We start from the raw sequence: 20,559 nt of genomic DNA, 5'->3' as shown, positions 1-20,559 counted from the left end.
CACTTAAACAACACAATGTAAATGAGGGCCAGACGTCCACAGGTGTTAACACATTCAACTTTGTAAAGTATTTAATAAGAATATTTCATTCATTCTGATCTGGGATGTCTTATTTTTGTGTTCCCTTTATTTTTTATTTTATTTTTTGAGCAGTGTATTTCCACTGTCATCTGTAAATTGTGTTCACTGTAAATTGAATGTGTAAAGATAACAAACTGTATATAAAACATGGACATGACCACTGGTTTTTGTACTCCCCATTATGAAAGCTAACATTAGCATTTTGTCTGCTGCCATGTTATTTTTTTTGAAGCCAGAAGTTATCATATAGAATGAAAGGGTGGCATTATCAGTCCCATCCATAACTGTGTGGCCTCTGCCCCCTCGCATCACCAGTAAGTTATTGCAGTAATAATCACACTCATGTTAATTATTTGGTTAATAGTAGCTCCGTAGTGGATCTACAGCAATTGCACTAGAAATGGTTTTGTAGGGCATGGGCTTATGCAATTCGGAATGTTTGGATTAACCCCCATATGACTAAAAAAGAGGCCATTTTTTAGCTTGCGCAACAAGGTTTAAAAGCATGATCTCAGTCAAAGATTGCAAAACAAACTGCAGCCTTTATATATTCTGGATTCACAAGTATCTTAGTGTTTGGTGAGTTCATTAATCCATTTCTGCAGCTAGAGAGAAAGTCTTTCCTATATTGTGCACTATGCCATAAATACAGATATTTTTGCACCTTTATAGCTCTGACTATATTTCTCTGTGATCGTACCATGCTTGTATTGTTTATTATGCAGATGGGTTCATGATGTGGTTTAAATTAGATTGCTGATGCTTGAATCTGTCTTGTATTTGTAAAGGTGGCCCAGTGTATAGGTTATAATTATAGAATTGCCTCTTGTAGTACTGTTTTAGATGTACATTGAACTCTTATTTATTCAGTTGATTTTATTTTGCATCTATTTTGCAAGTCTAAACATTTTGCTGTGTGTATTTTAACATGGGATTGAATAACTTTTGGACACAGCCCCAAGTGGTTGCAAGTTTTTTTTTTACACTTATGAGGGGGCGTTTTCAGCTCGTAAGTGAGGGCGTTTTCAGGAGAGGGCGTTTGCAGGAGCTGAAAACTCAGAAAACTTTCATAAGTGTAAAAAAAAGAAAGAAGAAGAGACATGACATAAATTAGAAAAAAATCCGCTTGCTTTTTTAAGGACAGTCATCTGTTTTTAGTTGTTTTGAGAATGTATTTGCACAGTTTTACAGTTAATAAAAGTCAGAGATTTGTATGAGTTCGTTTTCTTTTTTAATTTTCTTTTCAATACATTGTTTTAATGCTCCGGTTTGTAATCAATCATTATTATTATCTCAGATTGATTTTCACAGATAAATGTTTGTAAAATAATGGACGTTTGATTGCATTTCAAAGTCTCGTGATAACATTGGTTAGGCGTGTGAATGACGCAGTTTGGTGACCGGGGGAGGGAGGGGAGCAGAGCAGCAGTGTAGGAAAAGAGGAGGAAGCAGCAAGGATGGCGGAGTCACACCTCTGAAGGTAAAGCAGTTATTTTATTACATTAACAGTGGACGTTTTTATCCCCACAGCACGGTAACGCATTGCTCTAGAGGTAACGTACTTGTCAGCCTCTCGTTAAGGCGTGTGTAACGGCGATGTGTCATTTTGCGGTGGCGAGTACGAACGCACTCTTTTGTTCAGCTTCGGAATGGCCGCTGTTTTTCACTGTTTTCTTTTTTCTCGGCTCATATTCACAACGGGAACGGCGCTTAGATTCAGCGTTACAGGTTGTCGGCTCTTCTGTGGCCTTGCGTGGCTGCTCGGGTCGGGATATCAGCTGCCTTCACAGGATGTTCTCTTTGGGTATCTGCTACCCGTATGCACTCAGCTGGCTACAGCAGAGATTTCCCCCCCTTCGGTCGGGTCGGTCTACGTCCGACAGCCGCTCCGCTCGGGCCTGCGTTACACACACCTCTGCTAATGATTAAGCTAAGCGCTGGGTGTGAGTATTAAGGGCAAATCTCGACACCCTCTCTGCACGGTCTAGCAAACACCCACCAATGGTCCTTTATTTCATTATGTGCTAATGACAGCTGTTTTGATTTTCCTTGTTTGGAAAAAAAGTACCGTTAGCTTGTAAGCTAAGTTGCTCGCTAGCTGACGGTAGCAATTTAGCAGTCTGGTATAACTGACGTTTGCCGTGCCGTTGACGCTCAGCTTAGCTGTTTTATTTCCTGCCTTGTTGTCAGTCGTCTTAACAGGTTGCTGTTTCTCCCAGTTTAGAAAAGACTTTGAGACGTGTATTATATATTTTAGTTTCATGAGTGGCTTAGATAACAGAAGACATTTTAGCTTACTCGAGTTGGTTTACGACAAATAGTTGTCTAGCTTGTGCAGTTAGGTTAACAGTCACAACGTAGCATTATTAGCGTCAAGGTGTTACACTCACATTACTGTTAATACACTGTCATACCCATATTAGGTGTTCATATCATGGAAATTGTGTGATATTGAAATGCGACTTGACTTCTCGACCTGGTAGCTACCGTTTCTGTCGGTAGTCTGTTTCCAGGGGTTTGCCATTTGCACACGTAGCCATCAACCTAGTGGGGTCATGTGGAGTTCTGTTTAGTGGCAACAGCGATAGCTGCCACCTCACCCCTGTTGTGCAATTTTGCGTCCTTCTATCATACGGAGATTCTATATTGACAGGCCTCAACTTACTGTGAAGTACCAGCAAGCAGATGACTGAATATTTCTTGAGTCTGACTCTGAAACATTTCTTTGCTTCGGACGTGCTTTATTGCATTCTCTAATTAGCTGATATATCGGCATATGTATCATCTTATCCTAAAGGGATTATAATGGACAAACAAGGGAGAACAGTTCCACTCATGCCCGAATGTACTGACATTAGCAGATGGGCCCAAGATATCCTTAATGGATAACTTCATTAGTCTATGTGGGAAGTTCAAATAGCACTTTATGGTGGTGTTGTGGTTGTGTTGATGGACAAATGCATTAGCTTTTTCTGCAAAACCTTGCTTGAGTTCAGCCTCATATTTACATTGGCTAAACAAGTAGTTTCAGCTTACACACATTCACACATGAGCATATCAGTCAGTTGTGAAGGGTGATATAAAGGCTCATCCATAATTTACAATTCTGATCAAACAGGTTTGGCTGAGTAGTTGCATAATTTCACATGAGTTATGTCCTTTGTTGACTAATTAGGTTTTCCAGTCATATGTATCTAGTTAAAATTGTCTTTCTTTTGTGGATTTTGTAGGGTTTATCTAAGTAGTTGAACGATTGCTTAAATGGGGTTGTAGGCTTACTGCAATGTTAACACCCACTGGGCCATGTTTGCGTAGCAGGAGCAAGTTGGTTTGAGTTTATCCTTGGTACACTAGACTTTCTTGGTCTGACTAAGCACACCCAATACCACAGCATTAACAGTAACCTAGTTCTGACAACCGACCAAACCTTTTCCGTATGTGTGTGGTGTCTTCAGGTTGAACAGTCCCCCAAGAATTATGTTGTCATTTTACATGTTCTATGGCTTTTTCTTAGACCTCAGTATGTGTACAACATGTTTAGACTGAGGTGTAAAATAATAACAATAATCTCTGTGTATACTAGAGCCTCGGGGCTTACAGATGAGCCAAGTAAGGTTTCACTAGGAGTATTAAGCCTGGGATATAGAACCTTTTGGTTACACATAACTCAGACCACATAACAACATATTAATTGCTAACTTGGTTATGATTTGTCTGTTTTCAGTGTCTGCTCCCTGAATATGAATGCACTTTTTTTTCCTGTTGTTTAAGAACAAATGAACCCTCATCCAAGTCTTTTTAGAAAGAGATTGTCTGCTCTAATGTGTTTATATTAACACAAAGGTACTATAGCGAGCCATGGGGTAGCAGATGCTAAAAAAACTAGCTAGCTTATTGCTAACTGCTGACTGGGAAATTATGCCTCAGCAGGAAATCTGCTCTGTAGCTACATCATAACCACAAACCCTTCTGAAACTCTACACCATAACCTGACGTGTACCTTCCTAGAAATGTAACTACACTTTGCGTCGATGCAGCAATATCTCTTGTGCATTTCTGGCTACTTTTTCACCGCAGGTTTGTATTTATCATTGAGAGAATAACAATCATTGTCTCAGTAATAACAAATAATAACCATAACATCAATATAAGGAGTCACAGATTTCAGCAAATTGCTGGATGTAGATTACTGAAACTATCAGAACTGATGTGAGGGAATGTTCAAAGTGCAAAATTAGAGTGATGCACATAGAGAAGAAAAGTTACACTGATCATTCTACATGGTGTCTGAGTTTCTTTACTTTTAGGAGCACCTTGGGGGACCTGTTGTTGTGACTTGGCACTATATAAATACAATTAGGATTGGACATTGTATTACATGCTAAACCAGCTGAAGACCTACTCTGATATTAGTTTACAGTGGTGTATTTTAATGTATGTAATATTTATTGTAATAAGCCTTAATAATATGTATATAATTTCTTCTGATATCACAGATCTTTTTTCATTCAATAAGATGACCTTATTTGATAAGTTATTTTTCTTTTTGGTGCAAAATGAGATTTCAGGCATATCAACACTGCCAGAAATGTTACCTTAAGGTGGAGTCAGTTTGCTATCAGTGTGTGATTCAAATGGTTCAAGTTGGCAATTGCATGCAATCTTTTTATGCTAATACAACAATTAACTGTGATAAATGGTCAAAAATCAAATATCTATTGCTATCACATATTTGTATCATTTATCAGAAATTCATATTGAACTACTACATTTACACTCAACAACTTTCCTAATAAAAAGGATTATAACCAGAATACATCCAGCTCAAAGCCAGCTGAGTCGAGTCTCCTGGAAACGCATTCAGACTGGTGGTAACATATTGGCAATGTGTCTGCATTTATAGCTTAGATAGAAATTATTTGCAAACCTTTAGCAGTCTCACTTGAGTGATTGCAGTGAGTCTAAGTAAGACTGTGACTGTTTGCAGAAAGGTTGCCTCCTATCTGGCCACCTGTGCAGTTGCCTTGCGATCAAAAGTGGTTGTGATTGTGAAACACTCTCAAAATCTGAGCAACCATTCAGACACTACAGCATGCGAAAAAAATTGATGCCATCACCAATTTTAGTAGATGCAATGAGATTGCTGTCCTATTTTTACTTGTGAGTGAGCTGTTAGCTTGTTCTGAATTAGGAGGTAGCTTTGTCAAGTTGAGTGTGTTCATATTTTTTTTCCCTTGTAGTTTCCTTGTAACAAAATGTAATTTTGTTGGGCTAACATTATCTCAGGATTGGTGGTGCACATGAGTATTTTAATTTCTGTAATACATTATTGATATTTGGTGTCCCTGTATCGATAGGGTATTGGCAGTTGAAATATCAAAATCTCTCATATTTGTGTCAGTTTTTCTCCCACCCATATTGGCTATAGCATATCCCCTCTTGAAAGGTTGGTGTCATGTATTGTCAGTCTTTAGTATTTGAATATATGTATTGCTGTTTGATTCTATTTATCATCATTTATCATTGTGTAGCAACCTAGCAAAGTGAGGGGCTTTTGAATGCTGCCTGCTAGAGCCAATGTTAAAATGATCCAAATTGAGCAGGACTCCAGTATTTATAGCCAATCATTACATTCATGCAAATAGGAACTTGCCTTAACCCTAGTGGCTGAATATCTTGAATCTGTGGTTATTCAACAGCGCTCTGTCCTGTTGGTGCTTCTTCTTGATGTTTTCTGCTATTATCCTTCTGAAGTGAGAATTTATTTGCTCATTTAAATATTAAGCCACTTAGTGATTTTACAGAAACCACTGCATTTATTTGACACATACAAATCATAATACCCTTGTTTTGCTTGGGGAAATGTTTTACTGTCATTGCTACTGACAATGATGATACGATAATCACAAATTCAGGGTTTATCCTGCATACAAAGAATTTTGGTCACTCCCAAAGAAAATGCTCCAGGATTTTAATAAAAGTATTTTTGACCGTTTCATTCATTGAAGCATAAAATGCATTCTAGTTGATCAGATTGCCATAAATGAAACACAGAGTCTTTGCCTTATCTATGAGGCAACTGTTCTTTGGTGCTTAGTCCCAAGGACAAATTAAGCAGAATACCCATGAAATAACAGTATATTTCTCCTTAGTTGACTGTATTCAGGTAAAATCAAGTGGAGCAAAGCTCAAAGGGAGGGGACAACATTGCTTTTCTCTCTTGGCTTCATTTTCGTTTTCTTTTACTTTTGTATGTAGCCTAAATGTTGGTCTTATGGAGCCAGGAGTTGCCCTAATCTGTTCCTTGTGCTTCAACTATATCAGCAAGAGACCAGCCAGTGCCTCGGACACGACTAACTCCACTATCAGCAGCAGAGCTTGTGGCATTCTGACCTTTGTCATCATATTCAGGATTGTTTTGGCAGCTGTCTTACTTCCAAAAATTTGGGGTTGATATTGGTTCATTTTTGGATTAACGAGCATCCACAGTTGTTTAAGAACTTTCATTTCATTTCCAGTAATGTGACAAGTTACCTTAAACTCTTTCTTTACCAGCACACACATGGTGAACCAAAAAAAAAGCAAAGGAGTGGAGAAAAATCAGAGAAAGTTGACTCCATTCATTTGGATGTAGCAGGAGAAATGTTTTGTTATGCATTTAAGTGACTTCTTCAGTCTCAGTTCACTGTAGGTTTCCCTAACCTTATAAACAGTACTTTCGCATAATGACGAAAACTAGCACCACTGACTAACAGTGAGCCATGAGCTCAGTTTCACGATCATTACTATGCAAATAGCCGTGACCATTGATCAATGATCATGTCTACCATTCACAGAGAGGAGAGAAACAGATTTAAATGAAAGCAGAATGCATTGGACTCTTAACTGCACTGATTTGAAATCAGTGTGCATATTGTGTGCATAACATACAACAACTCTTATAAGTCTATAACTGCATTCAAATCTATACAGATGATTTTTTTACTTGCAGTTTGTTATAGCCATAATGAAGTAAAAGGACAGGTACGGAGAGTACAACCATAAAAGGAAGTTGCTTGCACAGTTTGGTTTACATTGCTCTAGTAGTTGGACTGGCCTGGGTATTCTCATTTTCTTTAAATAATTATTTAGTACACAGGTATGCCTGTTAGAGACAGTATTAGCTGTTTGACTTATTTATGACAGGCAAAAAGAGCAGTGGATACTTCATTTTATTATTTACAGAAACACACTACAAGGCTTTCTCTCATGTAAGGGGTGCTACTATTGACCAAACATTTCTTTTACCCAAAAGGTCATATGACCTGTTGTTGTGGGAACTTCATGCTTTGAAAGCCACTTCTAAAGATTACTCTCAGCAGTCCTAACCTTTTCACTTAGCTCTGATCCTGAGCCAAACCTGCCTCTCTTTTTGCTGCAGCTTAGCCTGTACTAGTGCTGGAGAGCTTACACAGTCATCAAGGTGCACCAGCAAGAGGCTAAACAGAGACTGCTGCCAGAGAGAGGCTGCCTTGGTTTGTCACATAAAGATCCAAAGGACCGTGTTTTGTCTGGGAGTATTTGAGACAAGTACCACACATGTATATTCTTTAACATCCCTTCTTGTTTGCTCTGGACATCTAGGGCATAAGTATTGCCTCAGGAGTCAATATGATCATTTTGTTGTAAATTTTGTATGGGGTGGTTAAGTGGGGTGTTAGATTTAGAGCAATGCAATGTTTGTTTTGTAGTTGGTGTGAGGTTATGCTTGAGTGAATTAAACAGATTTCTTGATCTGGCAGAGCACACTCAATACCTAATACCTTAATTATAATGACAGCATATGAAACCTGTTAAATTAGGATTTTTTTTTTTAAGGAAGAATATTGTCAGGGTATCTTGTTTAAATGCCAGTGAAACACAATAAGAGAAACATGTTCCGGCAGTTTTCTAGCAATGTCGCATGTTTAGTACAACAATGTGTCTACTATAAGTAGTTAACTTAAGTGGGTGGATATCAGTTGAACAGCTAAAACAGTATAAAGTCAACATTTGCTGACTCTTGACTTGTTAACCGTTGAGCTGTAGTAACATCCATCATCTTCTCCCCCACCCCGAATAAAACGTTTCGCCTATCTTACCCATCTTGCCTGACCTCTATACCATACCCTTTTCACACAGCTGAGTTTTTCACTGACAGAAAAACCAGATGAAGAAAAAAGTCACAGCCCCAGTCACATAAGTTGAGAGACTGGTCTGCAATCTCCTGGTAACCAGTTATGTCTGGTAAAAGATACGGAGGAGGTGGGTGGAGGGTTGCTCAACCGGTTTTGACTGGTTGCCTGAGGTTTCTGTGAAATTGACTAAGTATTCCTTACCATTGGCAAGTGGTTTCAGGAGGCTGCTTGCTGCTATCGCCAAGTGAAATTGGTCGCAAAGAGATAAGCGCTTTGAGTGCTCAGATGAGTAGAAAAGCGCTATATAAGAACCAGTCCATTTACCATATACGGTGCTGCACTGAAACCCTCTGTGCAATTGCTTTGGTCAGTAGGTTACTGTGGTCACTTGTAGTTTGTATGGAATACACAAATATGTCTGAAAACATTTGCTGACCTTCAAGCGGTTGTGAAAGTGTGACACAAACTCGAAATGGACAGTTTTTTTCATTTAAAACAAAAGTTAGTCCTTAACACTCAAACCACCATGTTTCAAAAATTGCAACTTTTTACTATGAGGGTGAGTGGTCTGAATTTCCTATTTGTATCACACTCGTTAACAGCAGCAACCTGCTAGTGATCAAGTCAATCACCCTCTTTTCAGTTCTTGCAAATTCACACACTGGCAGCCAGCAGCCTGCTGTCAGACGGTCTGGGAATACACGCTTCTCCCTAGCAGCCAGATGTTTTCAGGGGATCACTGCCTGGTTTCTAGACCTAGGTGACTAAGGCCTAATGAGATAAGATAGAAGAGCATCTCAGTAGTCACATTAAGCTCTAATTCAAAAATCAGTACGGCAGTCAGAAATATCCTCCTGTTTTCTGTCAGTAGATGATGATGATGATGGTTCGCTACAGCTGCTTCACTCACATTAATTTCGTGCCTTTGCAAACCCAGACATCTCTGTGTTGCATGTGTTGATTCTATGGAGAAATGATAGTGAAGACAGATCCGATTTATTAAACTTTCATAATGATGATGATGGTAATAATTATTTAATGCATTAAAGAGGAAATGAAATAAAAATTACCTATGCTATCGCTGCTCATTTTCACAATCTTTGATCTCGACATTGTCATATATCAGCACAACTCTAAGGAGCATGTTTACATTTTATTCTCTGGGGTTTTTGTCAGTTTTCATATACACATATTCTGATCTTTGCCCACTACAAGAGGACTAAAGATTTATTTTAAATGGTAATGAGAACTGCATTCTTTTAGTAGGAAACACTTTTAAGATTCATCATCGGAGTAGAAAATATTTCTAAACATTTTGTTCTTAGAAGTCCTTTCAGAAAAGGGGTATTTCTTTTTGTCAGAACTGCCAGGAAAGAGTTAAAAGAAACAAAAATTGTAGGAGAAAGTGACTGACAGCTAGTTGAAATTTACTGTCAAAATCCAAAGTGTTATATTTGTAAGTGTAAAAATAAAATTGCAAATTTAAACAAAATTTCTGTTTTTCTCCCACAGCAAATGTCAAAGGAATTTAAAAGAAAAAAAAAACCCCTCATTAAACTTTGCAACAGGAAAGAACTTCCATCCGAAGGTCCTGGGATTGTGTGCTGTTCAAACACTTAAGCATGTGGCCTATGGATGCCACAGTCCAGCTACTTCAAAGGATTTTTTCTCCCATGGCATTTTAACAAAGGGACAAAGTATCATAAGTATCCAAAAAGTCTTTGGATCCAAAGGCCTTTATTCCAAGGGTAATTGTAAATGTGTGGGCCTGCACAGGAATGTGTTTTTTAAAAGCCTCTTTGGCTGTCTGTCCTGTTTTTTTGGAATAAGTAACCTGACAAGAGAGACTCCCATGAGCAATCTTGTAGGTTCCCCGATAACGTCGACATGAGTAGTACTTTAGGTAAAGATAAAGAAACGAAAGAAAAGGACCCCAAAGGTGGTCCGGCCGGTTTAGTGAAGGATGGGGGCAAAGACCCGAAGACCAAAGGGAAAGATGCCAAAGAAGGAAAGAAGGACACCAGCAGCTCAACACCAGGTGTTGCCTTCTCCGTTGACAATACGATAAAGCGGCCAAACCCAGCAACAGGTACACGCAAGAAGTCCAGTAATGCAGAGGTGATCAAAGAGCTTAACAAATGTCGGGAGGAGAATTCGACGAGACTGGATTTGTCCAAGCGGTCCATTCACACTCTGCCCACTTCCATTAAGGAGTTGACACAGTTGACTGAACTCTACCTATACAGCAATAAGCTGCAGAGCCTGCCAGCTGAGGTGGGTTGCCTATCAGGCCTGGTCACTTTGGCCCTCAGTGAGAACTCCCTGACCAGTTTGCCTGACTCCCTGGACTCCCTGAAGAAGCTTCGAATGCTTGACCTCCGACATAACAAGCTAAGAGAGATACCACCAGTCGTCTATCGCTTGACATCTTTGACCACGCTGTACTTGCGCTTCAATCGCATTACAACAGTGGAGAAGGACATCCGAAACCTATCCAAACTCACCATGCTCAGCATTCGTGAGAACAAGATCAAACAGCTACCTGCTGAGATAGGTAAGTAAAATGGAAATGAATTCTTCAGATGAAGGAAGGACAAAAGACAGCCTTTTTCTCAGTGGCTGTAAGAAGATTCCAGTGTAAGGGAGTGATTGACCATAGATTTGAAATGTATTAATTTTCAATCAGGGTGTACGCTGTGATGGCCATTTTTTAATGTATATAATTCTACAACATCCCTATACACAGTCTCCTTCAGCTCCAGCAGTACTACATAGACCATTACTATAGTCCAAAATCCCAAACTAATAACAGCGGTGTAATTGTCAATGTTCTCTCTAACGTACTGTAATCCCGTGCATTTAAAAGTTATTGCTGTTAACTTGGCTGTTCCAATTTGGGGGGAAAAAAAAATCTCTTCTGCACACTTAAATCTGTATTTTAATTCTCTTTATGTGGAATGAGACAAAAGGCTTAGAAGTTGTCAGTGAGGCCAGTGTATAATATTGAAAACACTCTTGTTGAATTAGTAGTTTTTGTATTTTGTATGCATCTTCCTGCAGGGGAGCTATGCAGCCTCATTACTCTGGACGTTGCCCATAACCAGTTGGAACACCTACCGAAGGAGATTGGAAATTGCACACAGATAACTAACCTCGACTTGCAGCACAATGAGCTCTTGGACCTCCCAGAGACTATAGGTAATATAACTACATCATTTGTATTCATCAGTTTGTATTTTTGTTAAAGCTTTTTTAAATTTGTTTTGTTTCCCCCAAAACCTTGTGAATCCAGCTACATTTAATAATGATACAAAAAAGACTGTAAAAATGTTTTTGGTTACTATTTCAGGAAACTTGGCAAGCATAAATCGCTTAGGTCTGAGGTACAATAGATTGTCAGCTATTCCCAGATCTTTAGCGCAATGTCGAGAACTGGAGGAGCTAAATCTTGAAAACAACAACATTTCAGTGTTGCCAGAGGTAAGTAGACCATGGATTTTTATCACAAATGTAATATGATATGTTTGTGGTCTACTTGTGAATATATCCAGTGTAAAAACCAACCGCATATACCAACAGCCTTTTCCTGCTCATATGATTCCTGCCATGCTACTGTTTCTGTATTTGGTCAGGGTCTGCTGTCAAGTTTGGTCAATCTGACGAGTTTAACACTGGCAAGAAACTGCTTCCAGTCGTACCCTGTGGGTGGGCCATCCCAGTTCTCAACCATTTACTCTCTCAACATGGAGCACAACCGTATCAACAAGATACCCTTTGGCATCTTCTCCAGGGCAAAAGTGTTAAGCAAGCTTAACATGAAGGTATAGTTACACGCTTGTAATACAATATACAAATAATATCTTTTGGTTAAATTATCTCCATTTTATCTGCTGTTGTTTTATTTTTGCCAAAGTCTGGTGGTAGTAAGGTATCACAAGAGGATAAAACGGGTGAATATTAAGCCTGGTTTTTACCGCAGACATATTTGACTTGTCGTAAAAAGAAAGGTCCAGGTGGACAATGGCTCTGTTATAGTCAAGTGTTCCAGTAAGCTGTGACTGTGAGCCAGCATGAGCAATACTAGGAGGCTGAAACTGAGAGAGCTAAATTGAATTCAAACATTATTGAATCTGTGCTGTGACATGTTAAAATATCTTCAGAGAAGAAAAACCACAGGAACATCAGGTATTGAATTGAAGCTTTGTTATACCTGAGCAATACGGAGTCACATACAAAAAGTTATGCACTCATGTGAATTCATAGAAAATTTAGATATTTAAAAAAGCAACAAATCTGACATGAGAATTTCTCTCGTCTTGGCCATCAACATTCTGCACTTTTGGAAAATTTGTTTTTACAGTAGTTCTAATAAAAGTGAGGTAGAACGATAAAAGTTCATGGAATCATTAAATATATCGAAGTCAAATATCTGTTACTTGGAAAAAACAGTTGTACATACTGGTGTACACGGTGAGTACTCTTAAAGTGTCATTTCAAAAAAAAAATATGTTTTATTGTAAGAAGTAGAGCAGGGCGATATGGCCAAAAATATTTATCACGATATATATTTGAAAATTTGCGATAACGATATAACTGACGATATAATTGACGCGAGAGAAAATACAACTCCACAACTTTACTAGCGCAAAAAACCCCCCATCCTTTTATTTTCACTTAAACAAGCAGCTGTTTTTTATGTGCATTGAAGTGATATAAAAATTTAACAGTGCAAGTGCAAATGCAAATTCCTTGCTGAAAGTTTAACCAAAAGGCATTTCCAGTAGAAATGGGCTGACATATCCATGTATAATATCCACTGAAGTTAAAAAGAGGTGCTTTGCAACATTAAACTGCAGTGTGCCAAATAAAAAAGTCAAATATGTATTTTTCGGACCATAAGGTGCACGGGATTATAAGACACATTAAGCGAAACAAAGCAGTCAGATAAATCAAACTTTATTCAACTCATACTTCTTGCTTCTTCCACTTCTGTACCATTGATTCATTAATGCTGTATTCTGTCACAGCTGCTCTATTCCTGTGTTGTTGCAGTATATTATTGACTAACCTCGTATTGTGGATGGATTATCTAAGTTGTTCTCCTGACTGAAGTTTGGTCCGTTTACAGCATCCTGCCATGCGATTGCATTTGTCTCTAACCATCAGGAACCTTCACGTTAACTTTTATGGAGTGGAAAAGTGTTAGCATTCATCCTCCAGCTTCACTGTTTATGTTATGCTAACATAGCTGTGTCGCTAGCGATCACGTAGCACATCATTATAAACCAGCTAGCCCAACTTCAGTAACCTTACAAACGTCACTGCTGTTTAGTTTCCTGTCTTCATTTATGTTGGAAGTGATAGCAGAGCTTTACGTTTGAATTTTTTCAGAAATCTCTCAGTCAGAACATGCTATATCATGCTTAGGTAACTAGCGAAACTAGCGAGCTAACTTCCGCTAACTTCCTGCTAGCTTCTAACTCCGTTAAGCGTAATAAATTCTGTTTTCATGGATGCCTGGATGTTAAACTTCATAGTTACACCTGGTAAAGCAGCAATGCTGATCGTTTTATTAAAGATGAAAGAATTTAGACAGTTTTTAACTCTCAGTGATGCTGCAGTGTTCGTTTGACTTTGGGACCTGAAGTGAACGGAGTTTAGGACCCAGATTACTCCCAGATTTACGAGCGCCTTAGTCCGGCAAATACGGCAATAACGACGGCCCGCTTGCATGTTCTACAAAAAAATGTGCTTTGTTGTGTATCTGACAGACAAACACCAAACCAGTTCCACATCACTGAAGTGGCACCATTTTAACAAACTAATTCTGGTTCATCCGTTTCACTCAATGATCTGCTTTCTCCCTTCTCATTCTCCGTTGCCACCATGCTTTTTCGGCCATGTACGTATGAAAACAAAGGCACTGCGCATGCGCGTTTTACCCATATTCTATCGCGATATTTCATTTTCTTATCGTTGCCCAACATTGTACCGGTATTACCGTGAACGGTATAATATGGCCCAGCCCTAGTAAGAAGCATATCTAATGTAATCCATCAGTCTGCTCACCCTATTTTGTTGACTCACTGAATTGTGAGTTATATTGCTAATAACGCTATTCCTTTGTCTTCGCTCAGGACAACCAGTTAACAGCACTGCCTTTGGATTTTGGTACATGGACTAGCATGGTTGAACTTAACCTGGCCACCAATCAGCTGACTAAGATCCCAGAGGATATCTGTGGTCTTGCTTCTCTGGAGGTGAGTCTTTCATACATAAATGTTGGGTGATTTTTTTTTTTTTTAATTTAATTTAATTTTTTTAATTTAATTTAATTTTTTTAGTATCTCAGCACAATATCCAAGAGATGATATTTGGTACAGATTCATAATAAATTGGGAACATTGGGAACTTATCTTTGAGGCTAGTGATTTATTAAATAAACGCATATCAGCTGCTGTTGCTTTTTCTGGGTTTATTTTTTGGTTTAATTGTGATGTTTAATGGCTTAATTCTGTGAATCATTATATTTAATAGTGCCAAGCCGTCTGATTTTTTTATTTATTTATTTGATTTTATTTTTTTAAATAAGGAACAATCTCATTGTCTTCACAGGTGTTAATATTGTCAAATAATCTTCTCAAGAAGTTACCACATGGTATTGGGAATTTGAGAAAGTTAAGGGAGCTTGACTTGGAGGAAAACAAGTTGGAATGTCTACCTAATGAAATCGCTTATCTTAAAGATTTACAGGTAAGCCTTCCGTTGCTAAAATTGTCTGGTTGCTCTGATTTTTGTTGTATATAAAGGCTTAATCAGAACCAGGAAGTTTTGACATGTAATATTTAAAATGTTTTAACATTTTTTGTTGTTTCAACAATCTTAAAAACTGAGATCCTAATCCTTTATCATAGAAATCACTTTAGTTTTAAGGAGCAGATACAGCACAGCCTGTCTACACATTAGATAATCATCCACAGTTGGTCTCCAGCTGGTAAATGCTGTGGCATACAGTGGAATCAGAAGCCTTTTTACAGTTTCATTGTGCTGTCTCTACCTTCGTTTCAGAAACTGGTGTTGACAAATAATCAGCTGACTATGTTACCCAGAGGAATCGGCCACCTCCTCAACCTGACTCATCTGGGTTTGGGGGAGAACCAGCTGCAACACCTTCCGGAGGAGATTGGTCAGTACTCCTCTTTTATACCCGTTCTGAAAATCTCCTTTATGACAAAGCAAATACATGTAACCATTATTTTTTCCATAAAAGCTAAGCGTAGCCATTAGGGTTCAAGAGCTTAACAGTCCACAGTATGTCCCACCTCTGACCCTTCCTCCCAGTGACTGGACCAATCTGGATAGCTTTGTTAGTGTTGCGTTAAGCCAGAGATTAAAATGAGTGGGGAAAGAAGATAAGGTTAGTGTATTTTTAGAGTGTTTAGGCAGAGAGAAGAAGTAGGTTATAGATGTGGTATAGAGGTATTTGGATTTTCTTTTGAAGCAGTAACAGTGCAACATTTATAGTCTGTAAGACTTAAAATTTGTATAGCTAATGAAAATTGGACAGTATACGCTTCAACTAACACTGCATAATGTCTGTCCTCAGGCACACTGGAGAACTTGGAGGAACTGTACCTCAACGACAACCCCAACCTGCACAGCCTTCCATTTGAGCTGGCCCTCTGCAGTAAACTGTCCATCATGAGCATAGAGAACTGTCCCCTCACCCACCTGCCACCCCAGATTGTCGCAGGAGGCCCTTCCTTCATCATTCAGTTCCTCAAGATGCAGGGACCATACCGTGCCATGGTCTGAGCCAAGAGCAGCTCAATGCCAGTCCTGATTAACTGCAAACCCTCCACTTGCTCTGCACCCTTTTGCCTGCCCACCCTCATTATGTGTATCATACACTGTAAAGAAAACACACTCGTCACAACAGGTGTCGGTGGGGCAAATAAAAAGAGGATACTGAGGAGGAAAATGTTTCTTTTTATCATCCTTGGGCAGAAGCAAAGCAAACCTTTGGAGACTTGACTTTTGTGTTTCTCCAGTTTATCACGGTCATTTTAGGACGCCAGTCCATCACCCGTAACTCGTCTTTCATTCCGAATCATACAAGAGGAATTATTTCCATCTATTTGCCAAAACTGAAGATATATAAAGTTATATATATTGAGTAACTGTGAGCTAAGTGGCAAGTCTTTCAACCATATAAACCATGCTCCCATTGCCAATGTATTTACGGTAATTGCAAGCATCTATTATGTGAGCAAGGATACAATTGTATGCAAAAACAAACAAAAAAAAGTCTTTGGAACTTTTAATTTACTGCTGCTGCCGTGATTTTTAACGTCATCTTGTTATATATTCTTTTGACTCTCCCATTTTTAAAACATTTTTTTTTTTTTACATCATCTTCCCTTGACATAAATTGTGTTAACTGCTTCTTGACTATAGAGAACAAAGGTCTAATGATGGTGTTCTTTTTTTGGTATTTTGTGTTGTTTTCTTTTTTTAACCTTCTTTTTTTTAAATGTGCCTATGTTTAGAGTGAACCAGTGGTTTATTTCTAAACACGGTTGACCACAAGAGTACAAAGACATAAATTATTTCGGTAACTTTTTTTAAATTACTGCTGTTACTTTTTGTTTTTACTTTTTTAGGGTCTTTTTTTTAAATAAACAGCAGCAGGAGATAGTAAATGCATACATAGAGAAATGCCAATCACACATGCTTGAAAAACAGAAGCAACTTGGACTTTTCTCCAAAACAGGCGGTGCTGTGGGCCCTGTCTATATTGATTTTATGTGACAAAAAGGTATTGAGAAACATCAGAACATACATAGGTGATGGGATAAATGATGTTTTTATATATTAATACAAATACTGGTTGTTGCCTTGAGTGCAATTTTTAGTTATGTTTACTTGTTTGATATTATCTTCAGTGTTGGGTTGCATAGCTGTCATCCAGTTGATCATTGACCAACATATCAAGCGTTTTTAAAAGACGTTTTGAGCTTCTGGAGCAAGTGGTAAGTGTATGAGAGTTTAAAAAAGAAGAAGAAAAACATTTATAATAAAACATTGGCCGGTAACTTCTTGAAAGTTCTTTCTTTTTTCTTTTAAAAAAAAAAAATCTTTAATTTTCTGTAGTTTGTTTTCACAGGGTCGAGTTAAGAATCTTAATAGCATCATGCAAACTATTCCCTTGATTTGTATTGATTTGTAACTTAATTTTTTTTAAAGATATCTTTGTTGTCCCACACTGTCCCAGCAATGCTGCTGCTTGTATGCACTTTTTATTTGCATTCTCTATATTAAGACAAAAAAAAAAATCAGTAGTCTCTCATTGATTATTTTGAATGGGGGCATTTTGTTTCATAAGTATTTTATTTGTTAAACGGTTGTAAATTTGTATCAATTAAATATAAACGGTGAGTTTCACTGGCTCAAAATAAATGGTAACTTTCTTTGGGGAAGGTTTTCCTTTCAGTCGCAAAGGAACCTGTTCTCTTGAACTGTAAAAAAGGGTCTCTCTGGGTATGAGACAGTTTTAATATTCACATATCCTGCTTTCTCCGTTGCAAGCATAATGGCTAACTGCAGTTCAAATGAGCCCAGTTTATTTTAAATCAATTTGTTTTGGGTTTTTTTTTTTTTTTTTGATTCAAAATGATAAAATGTGCTTTCAGTTAGTATTATTTCCTATGACTGTGCATTTTAAAAATCCAACAAAAGGAAATCAAACCAAACCTTTTTTTTTTCCTTAAGATGTTTTGCATCCCAATTCTATATTCAATCATGGATCTTTTTTTGTATTGACATGTGTGGGCCTACTTTCTCTGCAGCAGCTTGGTGTGTTTTAGTGGGTTGTGTTGGCCACTCTTCTCAACAGGAAGCCCAAGTGACGTGAGCACCACAGCTCACGTTGGGGTTGGGTCGGGTCAGGGTCGGGGGAACAATGAAACGCTGCTTCTAATTTACCAGCAGAACCTGTTGCTGCTTTTCATGGACTTAAATATATGCTGTTCCGAGACAGAGGGAGCCGAGTAGGGGAGGAGAAGGGAAAACGATCCACTCCCAAGAACGACAGAGACTTCACTCGAAAACCTGACAAGGGACAAATCCACTGACCTTTTCGGTTAAGCATCAGGCCCGGTGGTTTTCACGCAGATCAAATCGTTTGGACACAACGATGAGACAACACAAGGTGCATATTTGAGCTTAACGCAGTTACAGTACAAGACTGTCGGAAAAAGACAAAAAAAATTGTAAAAAGGGCTTTCTGTGTTCACGCTCAACAACACACCGGAGGCATTGCATTCCTGGGTTTTATATAAAAGCTTTGGAAGTTTCTTTTGTTTTGTGTGTGTATTTACTTTTAGCTGTAAACAATTGTGTGAAAAATGCCTTCAACGAGTACTCAAAAGTGAGATGTGCATTAGGTATGCAGCGTGAGCGCTGTGACCCATTTTTACATTCAGTCTCTCTGTTTTACTTTATTCATGTGCCATTTTGCAAGGCTGAGAATGCCAGGGTATGAAGAGACGAGATGATGGGAGGTGAGGCACGAACTGAGCGGGGCTGATCGACTGGAGAGCATTTATCAGATCGTGGAATGTAGTTTTAATGTTCTGAGGAGGAGATGGAGATCACCGACCTGTCCATTCAGTTCCAGGTGCTGACTTGTTGCTGCAGGTGGTGATGATGTATTGCATACTGGTGCATCCAAAATAATTGGAGTATTTTGTTTATTTTTCTATCGTTTGTGATTTTAGGCCATCGAGAGCATCACAGAATCAGTCATTTTGCTCCTTTTGCTTTTTTGTTTCTGGATCATACGAATCGTCATTTTCTTGCCTTGTTATTTTGTACAGGAAACAAGCATGTTGAACACATATTTGACATGATTTGTCTGGGTCAGAATCGGGCGTTTTTGCATAGACGATTTCGATTTAGTGGCTATTTGGTGTATCTGCAAATGCTCCCTTTTTGTATATTGCAAAGGGTGTCGAAGCATTGTGTGGCAATGCTTATCCTACTTAATCTACATTGACAAGCAGCCTTAATGGTCTTTTTTATGTGTTTGTTTGGCTATTCCTTGTGTCTATGGCCACTGACTGTACTTGATGACAAGCAACTGGTTGTTACAATGTAAATTTGGGTCTAGTTTCTTCTGTCTTATTTTTCCTTTTACTCTGTACAGTAATCTGACGTTATGGTAGGCTCAGTATTACAAAATCTGTAATGTGATGAGTTTTTCAAGAAAACAGAGCGCAATGGAAGATGATGCCATTATGCTACCAAGTGGATGTGCATTAGCTTACGTCTCCCTTGTCTTTGGCATTAAAAGGGAATTCCACCAACTCTGACTTGCATTGTTATTTTGCAAAAGAACAACGTATTTATTTTTTTAATATCTTATTCTCTGCAGTTATATCAGGTTTAATTCAGGAGTTTTGCAGAGGGACTAAACTTCATTTCTTAAAAATAAATTATATTGAGATTAGGTAGTTTTGGACATGTTTTCAGAAACAAAACAAACAATCTTCAGGTTTGTTTCCACATGAGGGAACATGGATTCATAATTACTTATCTTTTTTGTATATAAACCAAGTCAGCTTTGGTGGAATGGCCCTTTAATGTGAAGCTGTCCACTCTTTCCCAGTGCATACTTATCTAAATCGCACCCAGCCACTGACACAGCCTCCTGTAGTATCTCCATACATTTACTTGACTGCCTTATGTGCACCAAGCAAAACCTTTATGACCGCTTGATTTAATCCACAAAGACAGTCATTTTTTTCTTTAATTTCCTTTTTACGCCAGTAAAGAGATGCGGGTCCTTGGACATAACAGATTTTGGATGAGTTGTTTCTTGACTGGATGAGCAGACGCAGACATGACTACCTCTATGTGAGTCTTCATTGCTAACCAGTGACCAAGATCCAGTCTGAGGTGTTTCCACCAGTGTACAGCTGTGCGTTTGAAACAGGAAATCTGGACCAGCAATTAAACAACAGTCTGTTTTACTAAGCACCCCCCCCCCCCCCCCCCCCCCCCCCCGATGTTTTATTTATTTGGATATATATGCCTTTATTAAGCATTATTTGGCAATTGGAAAAGAAGAGAAATACACTGACTCTTGTGCTTGGTTGTAAATGACAAACTTAATCAATGCCGCCCCATTGTAAGAAAATTATTCTGATACCAACTAGCTGCAGACTGCTACTTTGCAAATGAGTGAAAATGACCATGTTTGGTGATGTTCTGTATGTACATACATCTTTTTAACTGTAATAAACTGATAAATATTTACAAA

The 20,559-nt window shown here is 38.4% G+C and overlaps 1 protein-coding gene across 1 annotated transcript; it reads left to right on the top strand.

Moving 5' to 3' along the window:
• The first annotated feature begins 1,489 nt into the window (after positions 1-1,489).
• Positions 1,490-20,559, top strand: shoc2 (SHOC2 leucine rich repeat scaffold protein). The gene is made up of 9 exons (XM_063476606.1): positions 1,490-1,561; positions 9,750-10,791; positions 11,298-11,435; positions 11,587-11,717; positions 11,870-12,058; positions 14,375-14,497; positions 14,853-14,990; positions 15,306-15,423; positions 15,844-20,559. The coding sequence occupies exons 2-9, from the start codon at positions 10,125-10,127 to the stop codon at positions 16,050-16,052; spliced, it is 1,713 nt and encodes a 570-aa protein (XP_063332676.1). The 5' UTR covers positions 1,490-1,561; positions 9,750-10,124; the 3' UTR covers positions 16,053-20,559.

The sequence above is a fragment of the Pelmatolapia mariae genome, linkage group LG6 (assembly GCF_036321145.2).
Source record: "Pelmatolapia mariae isolate MD_Pm_ZW linkage group LG6, Pm_UMD_F_2, whole genome shotgun sequence".
NCBI lineage: Eukaryota > Metazoa > Chordata > Actinopteri > Cichliformes > Cichlidae > Pelmatolapia > Pelmatolapia mariae.
The sequence above is the reverse complement of the archived record's forward strand: the minus strand, read 5'-3'. Positions and strand labels throughout refer to the sequence as shown.